This window comes from Narcine bancroftii, chromosome 1 (genome assembly GCF_036971445.1).
Source record: "Narcine bancroftii isolate sNarBan1 chromosome 1, sNarBan1.hap1, whole genome shotgun sequence".
In the NCBI taxonomy this organism is placed as follows: domain Eukaryota; kingdom Metazoa; phylum Chordata; class Chondrichthyes; order Torpediniformes; family Narcinidae; genus Narcine; species Narcine bancroftii.
The window spans coordinates 456,605,289-456,627,057 of NC_091469.1; the positions used below are offsets into that span (position 1 = coordinate 456,605,289).

At 35.1% G+C, this 21,769-nt stretch overlaps 2 protein-coding genes across 4 annotated transcripts in view; both read left to right on the plus strand.

The window, feature by feature from the left end:
• The window catches only part of nebl (nebulette), a 379,969-nt gene that overhangs the window by 288,791 nt on the left and 69,409 nt on the right, over positions 1 to 21,769 (plus strand). The window lies entirely within an intron of this gene.
• The window catches only part of LOC138751820 (nebulette-like), a 101,694-nt gene that overhangs the window by 47,512 nt on the left and 32,413 nt on the right, over positions 1 to 21,769 (plus strand). The window contains exons 8-9 of the mRNA XM_069914654.1: positions 6,933 to 7,046; positions 19,555 to 19,659. Coding sequence (XP_069770755.1) covers positions 6,933 to 7,046; positions 19,555 to 19,659 — 219 coding nt within the window. The remainder of the gene's footprint in view (positions 1 to 6,932; positions 7,047 to 19,554; positions 19,660 to 21,769) is intronic.

The window sequence follows — 21,769 nt, forward strand, 5'->3', positions numbered from 1 at the left end:
TGACAGCTCTGTATTTTGAAATATATAGTTATTATTGATTTTCAGAAAATATTTATTGTTTTTAACTAAATCTAATCATTAAGAATAATATATGTAAAGCAAGTTTATATAAGGAATTTTGGAGTTTGTTAAAGTAAAAAAGAAATTAAATCACAAAATGGAGAGAACATTTTTAAAAAAAATTTATTTAAGATTTTATAACATGAATAACATATAGAATTACATTAAAAAAAATTAAGAATAAAATAATAAAATTACAATACAATCTCAGTAATCTAAATAAACTATACCCTCCCCAATAATTATTACACATTAATGACCCAACTCAAATTAGTCCAACCCCCCCTTCCCCCCCAAAATAAAGAGTGAAGAATTAATAAAGTTAATAATATATAACATCATAACATAACATAACAATTTACAGCACGGAAACAGGCCATTAGGCCCTTCTAGTCCGCACCGAACCAAACACCCCTCTCTAGTCCCACCTCCCTGCACAATGCCCATAATCCTCCATCTTCTTCTCATCCATATACCTGTCCAACCTTTTCTTAAATAATACAATTGACTCCGCCGCCACTATTTCTCCCGGAAGATCATTCCACACGTCTACCACTCTCTGAGTAAAGAAGTTCCCCCTCATGTTACCTCTAAACCTCTGCCCCTTAATTCTTAACTCATGTCCTCTTGTTTTAATCTTTCCTCCTCTTAACGGAAATAGTCTATCCACATCCACTCTGTCTATCCCTTTCATAATCTTAAATACTTCTATCAAATCCCCTCTCAACCTTCTACGCTCCAAAGAATAAAGACCTAATCTGTCCAATCTCTCCCTATACTCTAGATGCTTAAACCCAGGTAACATTCTGGTAAACCTTCTCTGCACTCTCTCCACTCTGTTTATATCCTTCCTATAATTAGGCGACCAGAACTGCACACAGAACTCCAAATTAGGCCGCACCAACGTCTTATACAATCTCAACATCACCTCCCAACTCCTATATTCCATGCAATGATTGATAAAGGCCAGCATACTAAAAGCCTTCTTCACCACCCTATTCACGTGAGTTTCTACCTTCAGGGAACGATGTACCGTTACTCCTAAATCTTTCTGCTCTTCTGTATTCATCAATGCTCTCCCATTTACCACGTATGTCCTGTTCTGATTCTTCTTACCAAAATGAAGCACCTCACACTTATCAGCATTAAATTCCATCTGCCATTTTTCAGCCCACTTTTCTAAGCAGCCCAAATCCCTCTGCAATCCTTGAAAACCTTGTACAATTCAATTTATAACTTTCACCATTATTCCTTTCGTTCTATAACTAAAATAGCAAAATAATATACACCAGAATTACCACTCCTTTCACCTTAAAGTTAAAGAAAAAATATAAAAAAAACTTATCCATCCCATTCACATTTAAATTTCAGATATTCCTTATCTACTGAATAAACTTTACAAAAAAACCACATCAATTTTTAGTTTTTTAAACAATCAAATACTTTCTTATGCTTTTTAAAAAATATTTAAACAAAAAAAAACCCTTCACTCTTTAATCTAATAATACAAAAAAAAGGAAAAAAAAACTGGTAGGATGTTAAAAATACGCCCTCCCGTCTAAACCGCGCAATGCGGTAACTCCCAAAAAAAAATGGGTGTGAGATAACTCACACATAGCAGATGACTTTCAGGAAATAGTGCCTATCCAGTTCTCTCCCCCAACTCTCACTTCATCTTAAACTAACATCTTCATTATTTAATATCCCTTTTTTATATTAAAAAAATTAGAAAAAAAAAGGACAACTCTTCTTTTAATCAGCTCCAACTGCCGAGTCACCATTACAACTATTCCTTCTTGGAGCACGGCTCTTTTCTTCCATCTCTTGTCTCTTTAGAGATCGCGGCAGACTATGCCTCTGTTGAAACTGAGTAATTGGCAGCTCTTGAGCAAATGCTATAGCTTCCTTTGGAGAATCAAAGAACTTTGGTTGGTAACCATCTTGAAAAACCTCCAAAACAGCTGGATATCTAAAGGTTGCCTTGTAACCTTTCTTCCACAACAACTCTTTAGCAGGATTGAATTCCCGTCGTTGGAACATAACTTCTTGACTCAAATCCGCATAGAAGAAAACTCGATTATTTTGAATCATCAAGGGTGATTTTCTCTGTTGTGCATTTCTAATAGCCACTCGTAAAATTATTTCTCTGACGTAATAATTCAAGCAACGAACCAAAACAGGTCTTGGACTTTGACCTGAAATAGGTCTTCTACGCAAAGCTCTGTGAGCACGTTCCAGTATTATACCTTCCGGGAAATGATCTTGACCCAGCACCTGCGGAATCCACTGAGTAAAAAATTTTCTTTGGTCTGGTCCCTCCATACCTTCCGGCAAACCAATAATCTTTATATTGTTCCGTCTGGATTGGTTTTCCAAATAATCAATCTTTTTCACCAAATTTTTATTTTGAGTTTGTAAGTCTTCGACCATTTTGGTCACATCAAAAACTTGATCCCGTATTTCGTCTATATCTTCTTCACACGAATTAAATTTATCTCTCACTTCAAGCTTAAAATCTCCAAACTCAGCCATCTGTTGAGAATGTATTTTCACCAAAGAATTAAACCTAGTACCAAGTTCAGTCATAATCTTGGATAATCCCTGCATTGTATAAGATAATTTAGATTCAAGATTCACAAAAATCTTTTCAATTGGAAGAGATTTTGGCTCAACAGATTCCTGCTTCTTCTCCAAAGGATCTTCTATTCCTTTCTTCATTCTGGTTGCCTTCCTTGTAGTATGACTGCGTGTGGAAACCCCAGCCACAGCCTCTCCAGCAATGACTGGAGGACGCTGGCCGGGGTTTTCCCCAGTCCATAATGTATTAAATTCTCCCAGTACATCAAGTTGTATAGGTTCTTGTATCTCAAGAGATGCAGTTTGCAGTGCCACCTCTACAGTTGACAAATGCCTTTGAGTAACTCTTTGTTCTAAAGGCTGTTTGGCGCCCTCTTTAGGGAGCTCTACCGATGTAACATAGAGCTCTACATCCGAACACTGTACCTCTCTCCTGGGATCCATTTCACGCTGAGTCCCGGTGTCTTTCCTGTAGGTAGGCTCCAAAACTTGAACTTTTGGAAAATGTAGTTTTTTGATGATCTGTTGTCGTTTTTTTTTGCTCTTTTCCACCAATTGTACCATCATATGTTAAATTAACAGCACTGAAATTATCTAAACTTTTAAAGAATTTTAACGGGCATTTCTAGACAAAACAATAAGATAGAGTCAGGAGAGGACTGGAAGGCACGTCTGATCCTTACGCCATCTTGCCACGCCCCCCCCGGAGAGAACATTTTAGAAGCCAGTCAGCACAGTCAAAGAAAAAAAAACAATGAACATGAAGATTTCTGATTGTACTTTTATTTGAAATAGTAATTATTAAATATGACTTTAACATGTCAATTCTATCGAATGCACATAAGTGAACTGCAACAATTTATGGATTCTAGTTCCCATGCATTATTGTTGGAGGAATTGGCTTAGGGAGAGAGCTTTTCTTTTGGAACAAAATAGATTTAAACTCGATTTTTGCTCTTTACAACTATCATTGTTTTGCTGATACTTCTCAAAAATAATTTCAGGCAGGTATACTGTGTACAACATGTAGTGATGTATATTAAAACATTTGGCCACAATTGAACTGATTCATACAGTTTCTCCAAAACATTTTCGAGGGTGATTGAGGCAAGTTTTATTGTTACAATGCTCTTGCTAAGATGAGATGTGGAGTAGAATAAATGTAAATGTGGTAACATAAAGAAAGAAACCGCTGATATCCTTTTCAATGCAAATGAATTGACCGTTTAAAAACGTAACAAATAAAAGCTGGAGTTGGCCAATGTCTCATGATTGCACCTCTGTTCAAAAATGTCAAGGCTGATATTTTACCTCAAAGCAATTTTCTTGTGATAGCCTCACATACACCCCACCCCCACCCCTGAATATCTGGAAATCTATCCATCTCCATTAATTTATTATGACTTATCACTTTTTTTCTGTTTGCTATGTTTTTTTTAATCTGAATATGGAGAAATATTTGAAGCTAAAGACAGACCACAACTCAGGTCGGGATAACACTGTTGTGGAAGAAGTCAATGATATTTTATCAGAACTGATCAATTCAGTATTAGTAATGTTTCAAACCCAAAGGACCCCAAATCCCAGCAGCAATAGATATTCACCAAGACAAATGGTGTTTTTAATTATTTTTAAACATGAAGATAGAATCTCTTTTCTTCTTCTTTGGCTTGGCTTCGCGGACGAAGATTTATGGAGGGGGTAAAAAGTCCACGTCAGCTGCAGGCTCGTTTGTGGCTGACAAGTCCGATGCGGGACAGGCAGACACGATTGCAGCGGTTGCAATGGAAAATTGGTTGGTTGGGGTTGGGTGTTGGGTTTTTCCTCCTTTGCCTTTTGTCAGTGAGGTGGGCTCTGCGGTCTTCTTCAAAGGAGGTTGCTGCCCGCCAAACTGTGAGGCGCCAAGATGCACGGTTTGAGGCGTTATCAGCCCACTGGCGGTGGTCAATGTGGAATCAAACTTTCACTTATCACGATTGACTTACTTAACCTAACTTAACCCCCTTCTAATTCTAAGCACACATGCATGTAATGTGTGTGTAAGTTCAGAAATGTTCTTTGGTACACAGTCCAATCTCACTTCCCATTCCTCCAAGTTCACTGGTTGCAGGCAATTCTTATACTGTGCACAGAATTTAACATTTTTAAATTTCACCGGGCTTTGGTGCTTGAAAGGTAAATGATTACCGCTCAAGAAGGTTCGTGTCATTTTCAGAGAGAGATTTGTTGTTCCAGGACATCCACAACTGATGTACTTCCATCAGCCCCTTCAGTGTCTTGCTGACTGATGAAACTTGCCCCTTCAGGTTTCTCCAGATGATAATCTCTTTCATTCAGGTTCTCAGAGTTCCTTTTTGTTTCTCTTATTCCAAATGAAACATTAGACAGCCAGTCCTCTCCTCTTGCATGAACCACAAGGGTTTTGACCAGGCCATCTTCCAAATGGGGCTTTCCACAAGCTTGCCAGCTTGTCCTGTTCCAGTCCCAACTTCTGTTACTGGCTGTAACACTATAGAAATGATCTCTGTGTCTTTCTTTCTCTCCCTCTCTCTCTCTCTCTCTCTCTCTCTCTCTCTCTCTCTCTGTGAGAGAAAGCCTGTTTGACACTCTCTCTGCTTTAAAAAAATCACATGACCCTCATAGAACATTTCCAGACAATCTGAGGCTCCAACAAGATCTTTCATCTGTTGCCTTCTGTAAACAACAATACATTAGTGAAGTCTCTTGAGCACTCTCCAAAGTTCTTGCAAACGCTGTGGAGATGATATGTCTAGCATTAGCAGGGCTCCAGTGTTTCAAATAAGATCTGTTTTAAAGTGTTTGTATGTAACCTACTCTAACAAACCTTTCTCAATTTATCTCCCAAAAACATATCTATATACTCTGTCACAGTCAACTTTGATATATGCAGGCATGTAGAAAAGTATTAGAGCAGGAGAGCAATTAAAAAAATATTTTCATGAATTTTTTTGCTTCACTAAATGGCAAGATGTAGTTTAGATCAAATATTCTCAAAAAATTTGAATCTATGCTATTGTTCATACTTGTATATATTTTTATTTTAATGTGTTTTCTATATTAACACTTGAAATTAGCTACATTACTCCAGTTTGTGCAATTTCGTGAGACAAAGAAGTTGCTAGAAGTTAATCACTTAAGGAGTTATGTCAGATGTACATATTTGGCTACGGTCTTCAAAATAATTTCACAGAGTTCATTGTAATACCATAATTAGCACAATGTTCATTGTTAATTTCCCTCTACTTGCACAAGATGTTGACTGTTGGTTGATATAACATTAATTCAATTTTTTTCTAAAAGATCATATTCCCACTTGGATTATGAGAAAAATCAGGTCTTGTCTTAGTTCTTCGGTTTAAGAAATGAAACTTAAGAACTCCTCAGGAGTGCCTTAATGCTAAAAAAATGACAATATGTATCTTCTCATGAGTGTTTTTGAATGACAAGTTAAAATTTACATTTTAGAGAAACATGCAAACCTGGGAGTAAAACATGAAAATCTGCAGACACCGTGATTGAAATAAAAACTCAATGCTGTGGAAACTTAGCAGGTCAAACAGTGTACTGTATATGGCAAAGATAAAGATACAAAACCAGCGTTTATGGCTTGAGCCCTTCACGGTATAATTGATGAATGATACCTTGATGAAGGACTCAAGCCTGAAATGTTGGTTTTGTATCTTTATCTTTGCTGTATAAAGTACACTGTTTGACTTGCTGGGTTTCTCCAGCATTGTGTTTTTAATACAGTCCTGGAAATTCAGCACCGTGTGCTGGGGTAGATTCTGATAACTTAATGGCAAGGAATTGCAGCAATGCTCAGTGCTGTTGTAATTCCCTTCCCCACCCATAGATTGCAAACCTCTCATAAGGTACTAGAGGGTTCATTCTTTAGTGCATTGGAGAGGAATTTACAGAAGTATCCATGGCTGACTTATCAACAACTGTTCAAAGAGAATTGGCTTGTTTACTTCCACTACGACCTTTCTGTTCCCATCTTATGAATTGTTGTAACAAAATCACAATCTAGTTTTGCAAAAGCACGATTTTTGATACCCGTGCTGTGGCAATGCAGCTTTGTGCTAGGCTCCTCATACAATTCAATACCTATTGTTTGCTATTTGTGTTACTAAGTACCTCAAGTCTAATTGTATCGGACATAACATATGATGTAGCTTATTTGAATTTTACGTCATGGTTTTGCATTTTTGGCACCTTTAGATTTGTTCAGAGAGGTGTAGGATTTACATCTTCATTATTATTTTTTGTTCTAGGTTAACTACAAAGACAAATTTAATAAAGAGATCAAAGGAAAGAGACATCAATTCAATCCTCAGGAGAGTGCTTCCTTCAAACAATTGCAGGCAGCATCTGTTCTTGCAAGTAATGTAAGCAGACTTTGTGGCAAACATTAAGTAGCTTTACTTGATAGTATGTAGTAACTTTCATATTTATTCACTTGTGCATTTTTATTGATTATTTTATAAGCCTAAAGTTGCTGTGCTTTGCTTTTTTTTAATGAATATTTTATTTAAAGTTTAACAACCTTGATCATACAAACAATTAACAAAATATATCTTCAAAACAAACATGGTCTATATAATAGAAAAAAGAAAAGTACCCCCCTCTGCCAACATCCTATCCCTTAACCTCTAAAACCCCACTAACCCTTAAAATAAAAGAAAGAAAAAAAGTTGAGGAGAAATAACTAATCATCATGTGATGGGGATGTCCTGCCACATACAGGTTCAGATCTTTAAAATTTTAAATCCATATTCTCCAAATAAGGGCTCAAAACCTTACTAAAAACAAAATATTTATTTCTCAAATTATAAGTTATTTTCTCCAAAGGATTACAAGATCTCAATTCTGAATGCCACCTTTGCAAATTAAGTTCTATTTGATCTTTCCATGTAATTGTAATACACTTCCTTGCTACTGTTAGCGCTAATTGAAAAAAAGCCACCTGAAATTTATCCAGACCAAGTTTCAAACAAACTGTATTTGTATCACTAATTATAAAAAATTAATGGATCCAAAGAAAGTTTAATTTGAAAAACATCTTGTAAAAATTCTCTAATCCTAGACCAAAAAAATTAATTTTTTCACATGTCCATACTAAATGCAAAAAAGTCCCCTTCTCCTTCTGATATCAAAAATACAAATCAGAAGATATCAAATTATATTTTTTTAATCATTCTGGAGTTAAATATAATTGATGTATAAAATTATAATGAACAAGTCTCTATTACAAATAGTTTGCCAGTGATCTATACTAAATTCCACCCTTAAATCCTTTTATCATTTTAATTTCGACTTTTGTAAATCTATCTTAAGCATTTTTTGTTGCAGTAATTTATACATTTCAGATATAAATCCTTTCTTTCCACCTTCCCGAATTAACATTTCAAATTTTGATTCCTTTGGAAGCTCCAAATATCTTCCATAAAAGTCATGCCACGATTTAATTTGATAATAACAAAAAAGTGTATGGGTTGGTAGATGATAGATCTCTCTCATTATCTCAAATGAAAGATAATGACTTAATTCATAACAATTATTCATTGTCTTAATACCTTTCTGATCCCAAATTTTAAGAAGATGATATTAATTGTGAAGGGAAAAAGCTGATACAAAGGAATATATCTAGATATTTTACCATGAGTACCAATTTCCTTATTCACTTTCTCCCATATTCCTCTCAAATGAGACAATATTGGTGACTTATGCAAATATAACAACTTTTCTTTCCATTTATATACAAATTAATCCCTTCTATTTTCATTAATTCATTTTAACTCTATATCTGCCCATATTAATAAATTATCAGAATCAAACATTCTATTAATAAATTTTAATTAGCAACTTTATAATAATTTTGAAAATTTGGATGTTGTAAACCTCCTAATTCATATTTCCAATTTAATTTCTGAATAGCTACCCTTACCATTTTACCTTCCCATAAAAATTTTCTCACTACTACATAAAAATCTTTAGAAAAATTCTTAGGTACTTTACATGGAATAGATTGGAAAATATATTGAAGTCTTGGGGATATATTCATTTTAATACAGATCACTCCACCTATTAAAGTTATTGGTAAGTCTTTCTATCTAATTAAGTCATTTTTAATTTTAGAAAAGAACAGTAAATAATTTAATGCATGTAAATGATTTATATGTCTATCTATTTTAATACCTAATTATTTAATTTGATCAGTCCATTTAACTCTTATAACATCTTTACAAGAAGAATAATCTGCATCAGGCAATGGCATCAATTCACTTTTCTCCCAATTAACTTTGTACCCAGATAATTCCCCATATTCCCTTAATCTATCCTGTAAAATTTTCAATGACTTTCTTGGTTCTGTTAAATGAATCAAAACATCATAAGCAAATAAATTAATCTTAATTCACCTAGAAATGTTTTAATACCCTTTATCTCACTATCTTGCCTTATTAACTGTGCTAAAAGTTCTATCACCAATTCAAATAATGCAGGTGACAAAGGACAACCTTGTCTAGTTTATCTCTCTAACCTAAAAGATTCAGATAAAAGTCCATTTGTCACAATTCTAGTCATAGGCTGTTTATATATTGCCTCAATCCAAATTTGTCCAATACCTTAAATAAAAAAACACCTTTCGACTTTATCAAATGCTTTTTCAGCATCTAATGATAAGACTATTGATAAGTTGGATTTCTCCTGTGAGACATTAATTAAACTAATTAACTTAATTATATTATCTGCCAAATAATGATTTTTAATAAATCCCACTTGATCAATATAAATTAACTTTGGTAAAAAGTGAGCTAATCTATTGGCTAGAACATTACTCACAAGTTTATAATCAACATTTAATAATGAAATTGCTCTATAAGATCCTGTATTCAAAGGGTCTCTGTCTTTCTTAAATATAACTGTAATAATAGCTTGTGAAAAGGAATCTGGTAAAAATTGTGTCTCTAGCTTGTTCTAATACTTCACTAAACAATGGTAATAATAACTTCTGAAACATTTTATAAAATTCTGTTGTAAACCCATCCTCTTCTGGAGACTTACCATTGGGCATTGATTTAAGAGCTAAAGATACTTCCTTAATATCTATTGGCATCTCCAATTACTCTCTCATCCAATCATTTAAAAAAGGTAATCACAATTTACTTAAAAATCTACCAATTTTATCTTGATCCTGCTCAACTTCTGAAGTATATAATTTCTTATAAAATTCTGTAAACTCCTCATTAATATCTTGAGGTTGATGAGATTCTTGAATTTTCTCTATAGCATTTATTAACCTAGATGCTTGTTCAGATTTTAACTCCCATGCTACCACTTTATGTGCCCTTTCCCCTCATTCATAATATCTCTGTCTAGATCTTTGCAATAAATGCTCAATTCTATAAATTTGTAATGTATAATATTTCAATTTCTGAGTTCAATTGTGATTTTTTTCCCTTTTCCAATAGATTTCTTCATAATTCCTTTTCCAAACTATTTCTTTCTTTCTCTAAGTATTTTTAAGTTTAGATGTAAAACTAATCATATGACCTCTCAAATATGCTTTTAATGCATCCCATAATACAAATTTACTATCCACTGACTGTCTATGTCTAAACACTGTTGTGTTTGTTCAGTAATAAAATTACAAAATTCAGAATTGTTTAATAATAAAGGATTAAACCTCCAACAATATGTAGAATTCATTTTTTCCATTTTTGTATATGTCAACAAAACAAGCGAATGATCCAACAAAATTCTAAGCTTATATTCAACCAATCCACATTACCTTGTAACTGATCTAATAACAAAAAAAAATCAATTCTAGAATAAATATCATATTGAACTGAATAATATGAATAATCTATCTCTTTCGGATTTAATTTCCACCATATATCAATCAAATTCACTTCCTTCATCAAAAATCTCAATTTTTTAGCCATCTTTGTTTTAGATGTTATTTTACTAGATTTATCGACTAAAGGATCTAAACAACAATTAAAATAATTTCCAATCATAATTTGATCATGTCTAAAAATCTGAATAAATTTTACAATTTATTATCAAAACTCTTCCCTCTGACTCATATACAGAATCTGAACTAAATGACAAATTTTGAATTAAAAGAAACAAAAACCTGACCAACCCAATCTTTCTTTAATTTTTGATGTTCCTTTTTGGATAAATGTGTCTCCTGCAAAAATGCAACATCTACCTTTAGTTTTTTTTTAATATAAGCTAACACTCACTTTCTTCTAATTTGTTTATTGAGCCCATTCACATTAAATGTTGCAATTTTTAAATTAGCCATCTCATTTCACTACCATCCAAGCTCATGTAGCAGGACCCCATCCACATAAAACATAACGAAATTAATTCTCATCTCCTCAACAAAGTTAAATAAAGAATAAAAAGTTTGCTGTGCTTTGCTGGTAGTTTTGCATGCAAATGTTATCAGGTTTGAGACTAGCTAGCTAGAGTGGAAGCTCTGAATTTACAGGCCATATTTCACTGGTGAATTTCATGTCTGCTGTCGAACTCTGCATATAACTGCCAAGTAGAAGTTTTCAGGAATTTGTTTCTTCTAACTGAATGATATTACAATTTTGTAGTCTGAAGTTTTAAAATGTCTCTGAAGCTTCATAACTGAGTATTTAAAAGCAATGATATAAAGCTACTGATTGGTGTTCAGTTAGAGTTTCCTTTTCCCATGAGGTGTTTTAACTACATGTTAGGGGCACTATTTGGCCAACCAAAGTCCCAAGTGAATTAAAAACAATATTTTTTGTTTAAATTGCTCTCAAGGAATCCTTTATGTATAGGGCATGTTTATTAACTTTCGTCTGCATCGAGTATTGTAGATGTCCATCATGGTAGGAAGAGAGCCCCCAATGATTTTTTCTTCTGACTTCCGCTGAGTCTTGTGGTCCGAGGAGGTACAGCTACCAAACCAAGTGGTGATGCAGTTGCACAGGATGCTCTCAATACATCCTTTGTAGAATGTAGTGAGGATGGAGGGTGGGAGATGAACTTTCCTCAGCCTTGCAGGAAGTAGAGGCGCTGCTGGGCTTTCTTGGCTATGGAGCTGGTGTTAAGGGACCAGGTGAGTCCGCCAAAAGAACATGATACTCTTGACAACCTCAATGGTGGAGCTGTCAGTGGTCAGCAGAGCGAGATCTCCCTGGGCCCTTCTGAAGTTGACAATGATCTCTTTTGTTTTTTCACCTCCAATCATAATTTGATCAAAAGATTGTGCTAAATTAAAAAAACAACTTCTTGAATAAACATCTCATCATTAACATTTGGTGCATAAATATTCACGTGTCCAAATATCTGAATAAATTTTACAATTTATTTTCAAAATTGACTCATACAGATTTAGAACAGATTATGACATTGTTGGCTGCACCAGTCTATTAGTGACTGCACCTGATTTCTGTACACTGACTCGTCATTCTTACTAATCAGGCTCACCACGATCATGTCTTCAGCGAACTTAATGATGTGGTTTGAGCTGTGTTTAACTGCACTGTTGTGGGTCAGCGGAGTGGACTAAGCATGCAGCCCTGGGGGGCTCCCATGCTTAGTGTGATGGTCTTGGGAGTGCAGTTTCTGATTCGGACTGCCTGAGATCATGACAGGAAGTCGAGAATCCAATTGCAGAGGGAAGTGTTTAGACCCAATAGGTTTAACTTCCTTATCAGGTACTGTGGTATGACAGTGTTGAATGCTGAACTGAAATTAATAAACAGCTTTCGAACATATGAGTCCTTGTTTTCCAAATGGGTGAGGGTGAGATGGAGGGCTGTGGCAATGGTATCATCCATAGAGTGGTTGGGTCTGTATATGAAACTGCAGGGGATCTAGTGCCAGGGACAGCAGAGCTTGATATGGTTCTTTTTTTTTTTTTTTTTTTAAATTTTTTATTTTTCACACCATAAATCACAATAGCCATGATATACACTTTTTCTTTTCCACACATTTACAGTGACTTTTTCTCCCTCCCCCCTCCCTCCTCCCAAGCCACCCCCCCATCCCCCCCCCCTCTCATCCATTTTAGTTATACAATCTAGGTTGCATTAATTCAGTTAGACAATGTTGTCATTCAACAAAAATACACCAGAAATTCTACTGAGTCCATTCTTTTCTTCTCTTCTCCTTCCATCAACTTAGGTAATGTTTGTTCCCGGTAGGTTTTCGCTATTGTATTTAATGTAAGGCTCCCATACTTGTTCGAATATTTCAATATTATTTCTTAAACTATATGTTATTTTTTCTAATGGAATACATTTATTCATTTCTATATACCATTGTTGTATTTTCAAATTATCTTCCAATTTCCAGGTTGACATAATACATTTTTTTGCTACAGCTAGGGCTATCTTAACAAATCTTTTTTGTGCATCCTCCAAGTCAATTCCAAATTCTTTATTTTTTATGTTACTTAGGAGAAAGATCTCTGGATTCTTTGGTATATTGTTTTCTGTTATTTTATTTAATATCTGATTGAGATCATCCCAAAATTTTTCTACTCTCTCACATGTCCAGATTGCATGAATTGTTGTTCCCCTTTCTTTTTTACATCGAAAACATCTATCCGATACTGTTGGGTCCCATTTATTTAACTTTTGCGGTGTAATGTATAGTCTTTGTAACCAATTATATTGTATCATACGCAGCCTCGTATTTATTGTATTTCTCATCGTTCCAGAGCATAACTTCTCCCATGTTTCCTTTTTTATCTTTATATTTAAATCTTGTTCCCATTTTTGTTTAGTTTTACCATTTGTTTCCTCATTTTCCTTTTCTTGCAGTTTAATATACATATTTTTTATAAATCTTTTGATTAACATTGTATCTATAATCACATATTCAAGGTTACTTCCCTCTGGTAAACTCAAGTTGCTTCCTAATTTATCTTTCAAGTAGGATCTCAGTTGGTAATATGCCAGCGCTGTATCTCCCGTTATATTGTACTTATCTCTCATTTGTTCAAAGGATAAGAATCTACTTCCTGAAAAACAATTTTCTATTCTTTTAATCCCTTTTTTTTCCCATTTTCTAAAGGCAAGGTTGTCTATTGTAAAAGGGAGTAGCTTATTTTGCGTCAATATTAGTTTTGGTATTTGGTAATTTATTTTATTTCTTTCTACATGAATCTTCTTCCATATATTGAGGAGATGGTGTAATACTGGAGAAGTTCTATGTTGTACCAATTTTTCGTCCCATTTATATAATATGTGTTCAGGTATCTTTTCCCCTATTTTATCTAATTCTAGTCTCGTCCAGTCTGGTTTTTCCCTTGTTTGATAAAAATCTGATAGGTACCTTAATTGTGCGGCTCTATAATAATTTTTGAAGTTTGGCAATTGTAAGCCTCCTTGTTTATACCATTCTGTTAATTTGTCTAGTGCTATCCTCGGTTTCCCCCCTCTCCATAAAAATCTCCTTATTATTTTCTTTAACTCTTTGAAGAATTTTTCTGTCAGTTGTATTGGCAATGCCTGAAATAAGTATAGTATCCTTGGAAAAATGTTCATTTTAATACAGTTTATCCTTCCTATCAGTGTTAGTGGTAGCTCTTTCCAATGCTCTAAATCGTCCTGTAATTTTTTCATTAGTGGATTGTAATTGAGTTTATATAATTGGCCTAGATTTTTGTTTATTTGCACACCTAGGTATCTTATTGCCTGCGTTTGCCATCTGAATGGGGATTCCTCCTTAAATTTTGAGAAATCCGCGTTATTCATAGGCATTGCTTCACTTTTATTTACGTTTATCTTGTATCCCGACACTTCTCCATATTCCTTCAATTTCTTATATAGTTCTTTTATTGCTAGTTCTGGTTCTGTTAAGTACACTATCACATCATCCGCAAACAGACTGATTTTATATTCCCTGTCTTTTATTTTTATTCCTTTTATATTATTATCTCTTCTTATCGATTCTGCTAGTGGTTCTATAGCTAGCGCAAACAATAATGGTGATAGTGGGCATCCCTGCCGCGTTGACCTGCTTAAGTTAAATTGCTTTGATACATGTCCATTTACTGTCACTTTCGCTAACGGTCCCTTATATAATGCTTTAATCCAATTAATATACTTCTCTGGTAAACTGAATTTTTGCAATACTTTGAACAAGTAATTCCATTCTACTCTGTCGAAGGCCTTCTCTGCGTCTAAAGCAACTGCTACTGCCGGTGCTTTATTTCCTTCTACTGCATGAATTAAGTTAATAAATTTACAAATATTGTCTGTTGTGCGTCTTTTTTTGATAAATCCAGTTTGGTCTAAATTTACCATTTTCGGTACCTGTTCTGCTAATCTGTTCGCTAATAGTTTAGCTATTATCTTATAATCTGTGTTTAGCAAAGATATTGGTCTATATGACGCTGGTGAGAGTGGATCTTTCCCTTGTTTTAGTATCACTGTAATTATTGCTGTTTTACATGAATCTGGTAAGTTTTGTGTCTCATCAATCTGGTTGATTACATCCAGGAGGGGCGGTATTATTAGGTCTTTAAATGTTTTGTAGAATTCTATTGGGAGTCCATCCTCTCCTGGTGTCTTATTATTTGGTAAATTTTTTATTATCTCTTGTATTTCTACTGTTCCAAATGGTTCTGTTAATTTATTTTGTTCCTCTATTTGTAGTTTTGGTAGTTCAATTTTAGTCAAAAATTCATCTATTTTCCCTTCTTTCCCTTCGTTTTCGGTTCGGTATAATTGTTCATAGAATTCTCTAAAGTTTTCCTTAATTTCTTTTGGATTATATGTAATTTGTTTGTCTTTTTTCCTTGTTGCCAATACCATTTTCTTAGTTTGCTCTGTCTTAAGCTGCCATGCTAGGATTTTGTGTGTTTTTTCCCCTAGTTCATAATATTTCTGTTTTGTCTTCATTATATTCTTCTCCACCTTATATGTTTGTAATGTTTCATATTTTATTTTTTTATCCGCCAATTCTCTTCTTTTGGTTGTATCTTCCTTTATTGCTAATTTTTTTTCTATGTTTATTATTTCCCTTTCCAACTGCTCTGTTTCCTGATTATAGTCCTTCTTCATCTTGGTTGCATAACTTATTATTTGCCCTCTAATGAATGCTTTCATTGCGTCCCATAGTATAAACTTATCTTCCACTGATTCCGTATTTACTTCAAAGTACATTTTTAATTGTTTTTCAATAAATTCTCTAAAATCCTGTCTTTTAAGTAGCATGGGGTTTAGTCTCCATCTATACATTCTTGGAGGGATGTCTTCTAGCTCTATTGCCAATAACAGGGGTGAGTGGTCCGATAATAGTCTAGCTTTATATTCCGTTTTCCTAACTCTCCCTTGTATGTGGGCTGATAACAGGAATAGGTCTATCCTTGAGTATGTTTTATGTCTAGTCGAGTAGTATGAGTATTCCTTTTCTTTTGGGTTTTGTTTCCTCCATATGTCCACAAGTTTCATTTCTTGCATTGATTTATTTATAAATTTGGTTACTTTGTTCTTCCTGTTAATTTTTTTCCCCGTTTTATCCATATTTGGATCCAAATTCAGATTGAAATCCCCTCCTATTAGTATGTTCCCTTGCGTATTAGCTACCTTCAAAAAGATATCTTGCATAAACTTTTGATCTTCTTCGTTAGGTGAATATATATTAAGTAGATTCCAAAGCTCTGAGTATATCTGACATTTTATCATAACATATCTCCCTGCTGGATCTATTATTTCCTCTTCTATTTTAAATGGCACATTTTTGCTAATTAATATAGCCACTCCTCTTGCTTTTGAATTATACGATGCTGCTGTTACATGTCCTACCCAATCTCTCTTTAATTTCTTGTGCTCCAATTCAGTTAAATGTGTTTCTTGGACAAATGCTATATCTATTTTTTCCTTTTTCAGTAAATTTAGTAGTTTCTTCCTTTTAATTTGGTTATGTATTCCATTAATATTTAGAGTCATATAGTTCAGCGTAGCCATTTTATTTTTTGTTTATCTTCTCTTTCCGTTTTTCCATCATTACCTTTCCTCCTTTTCCATTTCTGTTTTCTTATTTTCAACTCTTTACCAGACAACATTCCTACAACATCCAACATTTTCCTTATTCTCCTATTTCTATCTTCTTTATCCCCAATCTCCCCTTCCCCTCCTGAGTTGCCCTTTATCCCTTGTCGGACAACCACATCTCCCCTCTCCATTTGGATTTGCGAATCCACTCGCAAGCGTCAACTGATTTTGCAGTGACCGCTCTTTTCCCCCCACCCAGCCCCCCCCAGAAAAGATTTCGTTTTTTATATGTCACAAAGGTCACTCTTTTAGTTCCCTCCTTATTCTCTCTATTCCATTACCTTCTCTTGTTAATTCTTGTCTATACTTTCTATGTTTTCCTCTAATTACAGATATTTTCACATATGCCCATTGTCTCTATTCACTCTTATACCTCTTTACCCGCATACATATCAATCGTGGTCATTTTTACCCTCCTTACCCGTCTTCATCCCTCAGTCTATTTTTGTCTTTACCCACATACATATCAATCGTGATAATTTTTGCTCTCATTACCCGTCTTCATCCCTCAGTCTATTTTTGTAATTGTTCTGCAAATTTTCGTGCTTCTTCTGGATCCGAGAATAGTCTGTTTTGTTGTCCTGGGATAAATATTTTCAATACCGCAGGATGCTTCAGTGTAAATTTATATCCTTTCTTCCATAAAATCGCTTTTGCTGCATTGAACTCTTTTCTCTTCTTTAGGAGTTCAAAGCTTATATCTGGATAAATGAAGATTTTTTGCCCTTTATACTCCAGTGGTTTGTTGCCCTCTCTTACTTTTTCCATTGTCTTCTCCAGTACCTTTTCTCTTGTAGTATATCTTAGGAATTTTACTACAATAGATCTTGGTTTTTGTTGTGGTTGTGGTTTAGGGGCCAATGCTCTATGTGCCCTTTCTATTTCCATTTCTTGCTGTAGTTCTGGACATCCTAGGGCCTTAGGGATCCATTCTTTTATAAACTCCCTCATATTCTTGCCTTCTACATCTTCCTTGAGGCCCACTATCTTTATGTTATTTCTTCTGTTATAATTTTCCATTATATCTATTTTTTGGGCTAGTAATTCTTGTGTCTCTTTAGTTTTTTTATTAGATTCCTCCAATTTCTTTTTTAAGTCTTCTACCTCCATTTCTGCTGCTATTGCCCGTTCTTCCATCTTGTCCATTTTTTTCCCCATTTCTGTTAAGGTCATATCCATTTTATTTATTTTCTTTTCTGTGTTGTTTATTCTTCTTCTTAAATCATTGAATTCCTGTGTTTGCCATTCTTTAAATGACTCCATGTATCCTCTAACAAGAGCAAGTACCTCCTTTACCTTGCCTCTCTTTTCTTCTTCTATTTCACCATACTCTTCCTCTTCTTCTTCCTCTGGGTTGGCCATCTGTTGTTTCTTTGATGCCCTTTCCTCCTCTTCTTTCTTGTTTCCATTGTCTTCTGTGTTCTCTTCTTGCTGCAGGTGTTCTGCAGCTGTCGTTGCCGGCTGTGGAGATCGACTCCCCAGCTGGTCCCCCCTCCCGTCGGTGTGTTTTTTTGTATGCGCGGTTGCGCATTTTTACTCGGCTCTGTGAGCCATTGTTGTAGTTCTCTTTCTACCGACCTGAGGTAGTGGGGTTTTCTCTCCACAGCGGGCTTCTTCGGACAGGTAAGGCCTTCACCTTTTTCCTCCGTTGTCTTCTCTTCCTCTCTTCTTTCCGTTGATTTTGATTTTTCTCCTTTTGTCTCCATCTTCTTTCCACCTTTATACTCACTTTTCTTTAACTTGTATTTCTGTGCCTTTGTATTTTTTCTTGTTTTTCCCGACTTTTCTGGAGAGGGCTGGAGTTCACCGTCCGGCCACTACTCCATCACGTGACTCCTCGCTTGATATGGTTCTTGACGAGCCTGTCGAAGCACTTAATGATGTTGTGCAGAGAGATTGAGAAATTCAGGTCCATAGCTTCTTGAAAGTGGGTAACCAAGTAGTTAGAGTATTAGTGTATGGTATGTTTGCCTTCTTTGTATAGGGCATTGAGCAAAATAAAACAAGGAAGTCACATTACAACTATATATAATTGTGGTTAGGCCACATTTGGAATACTGTATGTAATTTTGGTCTTCTCATTTCAGGAAGAAGGCTTTAGAAAGTGCACAGAAGAGATTTCCAAGGATGTTGTCTGAAATAGAGAGTATGAGCAATGGGGAGAGGTTGGACAAACTTGTGTTGTGTTCTCCGGAATATCAGAGGCTGGGGGAGACCTGATAGAATTTATAAAGTTATATGAGAGATATTGATCGCATAGACCAATGGTTCTCAACCTTTATCTTTCCACTCACATACCCCACTTTAAGTAATCCCTATGCCATTGGTGCTCTGTGATTAGTAAAGGATTGCTTAAGGTGGTATGTGAGTGGGAAGGGAAGGTTGAGAATCACTGCTCTAGACCCAATTGTTACTGAAGTATTTTGCTTGAGAAAAATTGTCATTGGCCCATTTCCTTTGGAGTTATGAAACTCTGCACAGAACGAGTCAATTAGTTACCATTAAAAGAGTGGTCTTCAAACTTTTTCTTTCCACCCACATTCCACCTTAAGTAATCCCTTACACAGAGCACCTTGGCATAGAGAATGCTTAAAGTGGTACATGAATGGAAAGAAAAAGATTGAAAACCACTGGCATAGACATTCAGAATCTTTTTTCCAGGGTAAGAGTGTCCCATTACTAGTGGCCACTTTTTTTTCATATTTCTATCATCTACAGTGTTTCTATTTTTGTTTAAAATTTGAACTACTTTTTACTTTCTAAATGTTGCTAGTCACTGGGATGCATGACCCAAAATTCAGATTTATCTGTTGCATTTTAATTTACTTTCCACTTTCAGGTGAAATACAAGGCTGATCTTCAGAAGTTGAATCAGACATCCTCAAATTTGCCCAATTTATTGCATCTGGAACATGTATTAGCAGTCAGCAAATTGCAAAGTGATGTGAGTTTTATTTGATATACCTGTTATTTTATTTTGAAGTGCAGAGTTATGTTGTGAAAATTTAACAAATTAGAGAACATTAGGGGAGAGAAAAGCTTATATCTGTTTAACACCAAGGTACAAAAATCTTTTATTATTACCAGAGCTTATAACTCTTGTAAGATGAAAATCCATTAAACATGATTTTTTTTTTAAAAATCAGTACAGTACAACTCCAATTTTCCAAAATTAGATTATCTGAAATCCTCAGTTATCTGAAATTATTTTGGACCCAGAAAAATCGTTCAGCTCCAATTTGTTTTTTCGGATAGTTTTTATCGGAAAAATTTTTGAAGCCAAAATTATGTAATTTCACCTCCAAAAAGTTCTGGATAAATGAGGATATCTGAAACAGTCAGAAATCCTCAGTTATCTGAATTGTTTTTGGAGCTGAATGACGTCAAAGGTTTGAAATTTTGGATAAACCTCTGAGTAGATTTTTGAGTTTTTGAAGTTGGATTTATCTTATTTTGTTCAGGTTTTTTTTGTGAGAATTGAAACATTATTTCATGCTTAAAAAGCCTTCTATTCTTGTTTGTTGTTGTTTAAAAACTGTTACAAATGATTTGCTGTTGTTGCAGGTGGGTTGTTTTTAAAAAAATAACCAGTTATCCAAAAATATCGTTTATCCGAAATCGGCCCGGTCCTGACCAATTCCGATAACGGGAGTTGAATTGTAATTGATATGTTATTAATTGATAAATATTTTTAAAATAATGCTTTTACTTAAGCTAATGTATGATTTTTTTTCCAATGAGCATGGAGTAGAATTATTATCAGCATATGAAGTGGAAGTTTCAATATATTAGATAGAAATAATGAATGAAATATTAACATTTTAAGCTAGTATTTTTTAGAATTTTCATAATAATGTGAAGAAACGTAAGGCCACTGTTTGTGTCATGCCAGTAGCTTCCGAAGGGAGGGGATTGATGATTACATAAGTAGTACAGTTTTTCTTTGGCTTGGCTTCGCGGACGAAGATTTATGGAGGGGTAATGTCCATGTCAGCTGCAGGCTCGTTTATGGCTGACAAGTCTGATGCGGGACAGGCAGACACGATTGCAGCGGTTGCAAGGGAAAATTGGTTGGTTGGGGTTGGTTGTTGGGTTTTTCCTCCTTTGTCTTTTGTCAGTGAGGTGGGCTCTGCGGTGCATAAAAATAACAAAAACAAAAAAAAAGGAGTGAAACAGTAGTGATGCTGCTCATTCTGCTGGCCTACAGTTCCAGTAAATCCAAGCTCAGTTTAATGTGTGGAGTTTGCTCCTCTCCTATGACATGTGAGGGTTTTCCCCACTTAACCCGGCTTCTTTCCACATCCCAGCGATGTGCAAATTGACAGGTTGAACATGGACATTAGCGAGGCTTTTGAAAAGGCACCACATAGTATGTTGGTCATATTTCATGGGATCCACTGTGAGTTGGCCAATTAGACATAGAATTGACTTGATGGTAGGATTCAGAGGGAAGTAGTGGATAATTGTAACTCGAATTGTAACTTAGGCATTGGGGCTGGGTCCTGTTGCTCATCAACAATATTAACAATTTGGATGAAAATGTAGTTAATATGGTTAGTAAGTTTGCAGATAACACCAGCATTGGTGGTATAGTGGACAGTGAAAACATTATCTGAGATTACAACAGGAACTAGATGAAGTGGGATAGTGGGCCAGGAATAGCATAGAACCAAAGAACATTACAATCCAGAAATAAGCCTCTTTGACTCTTCTAGTCTGTGCTGAACCATTTTTTTTTAACCTAGTCCCTCTGTCCTACACCCAGTCCATAGCCCTCCATGCCTCTCCCATCCATGTACCTGTGCAAATTCCTCTTAAATATTGAAATTGAGCCCGCATTTACCAGTTCAGCTGGAAGTTTGTTCCACATCCCCACTACTCTCTGGGTGAAGATGTTTTCCCCTAACCTTTTCCATTTTCACTCTTAACCCACATGCTCTGGTTTGCATCTCACCTTTCCTCAGAGGAAATGCCTACTCTGTCTATATCCCTCATAATTTTAAATATCTCTATCAAATCTCCCTTCATTCTTCTGCACTCCAGGGAATAAAGTC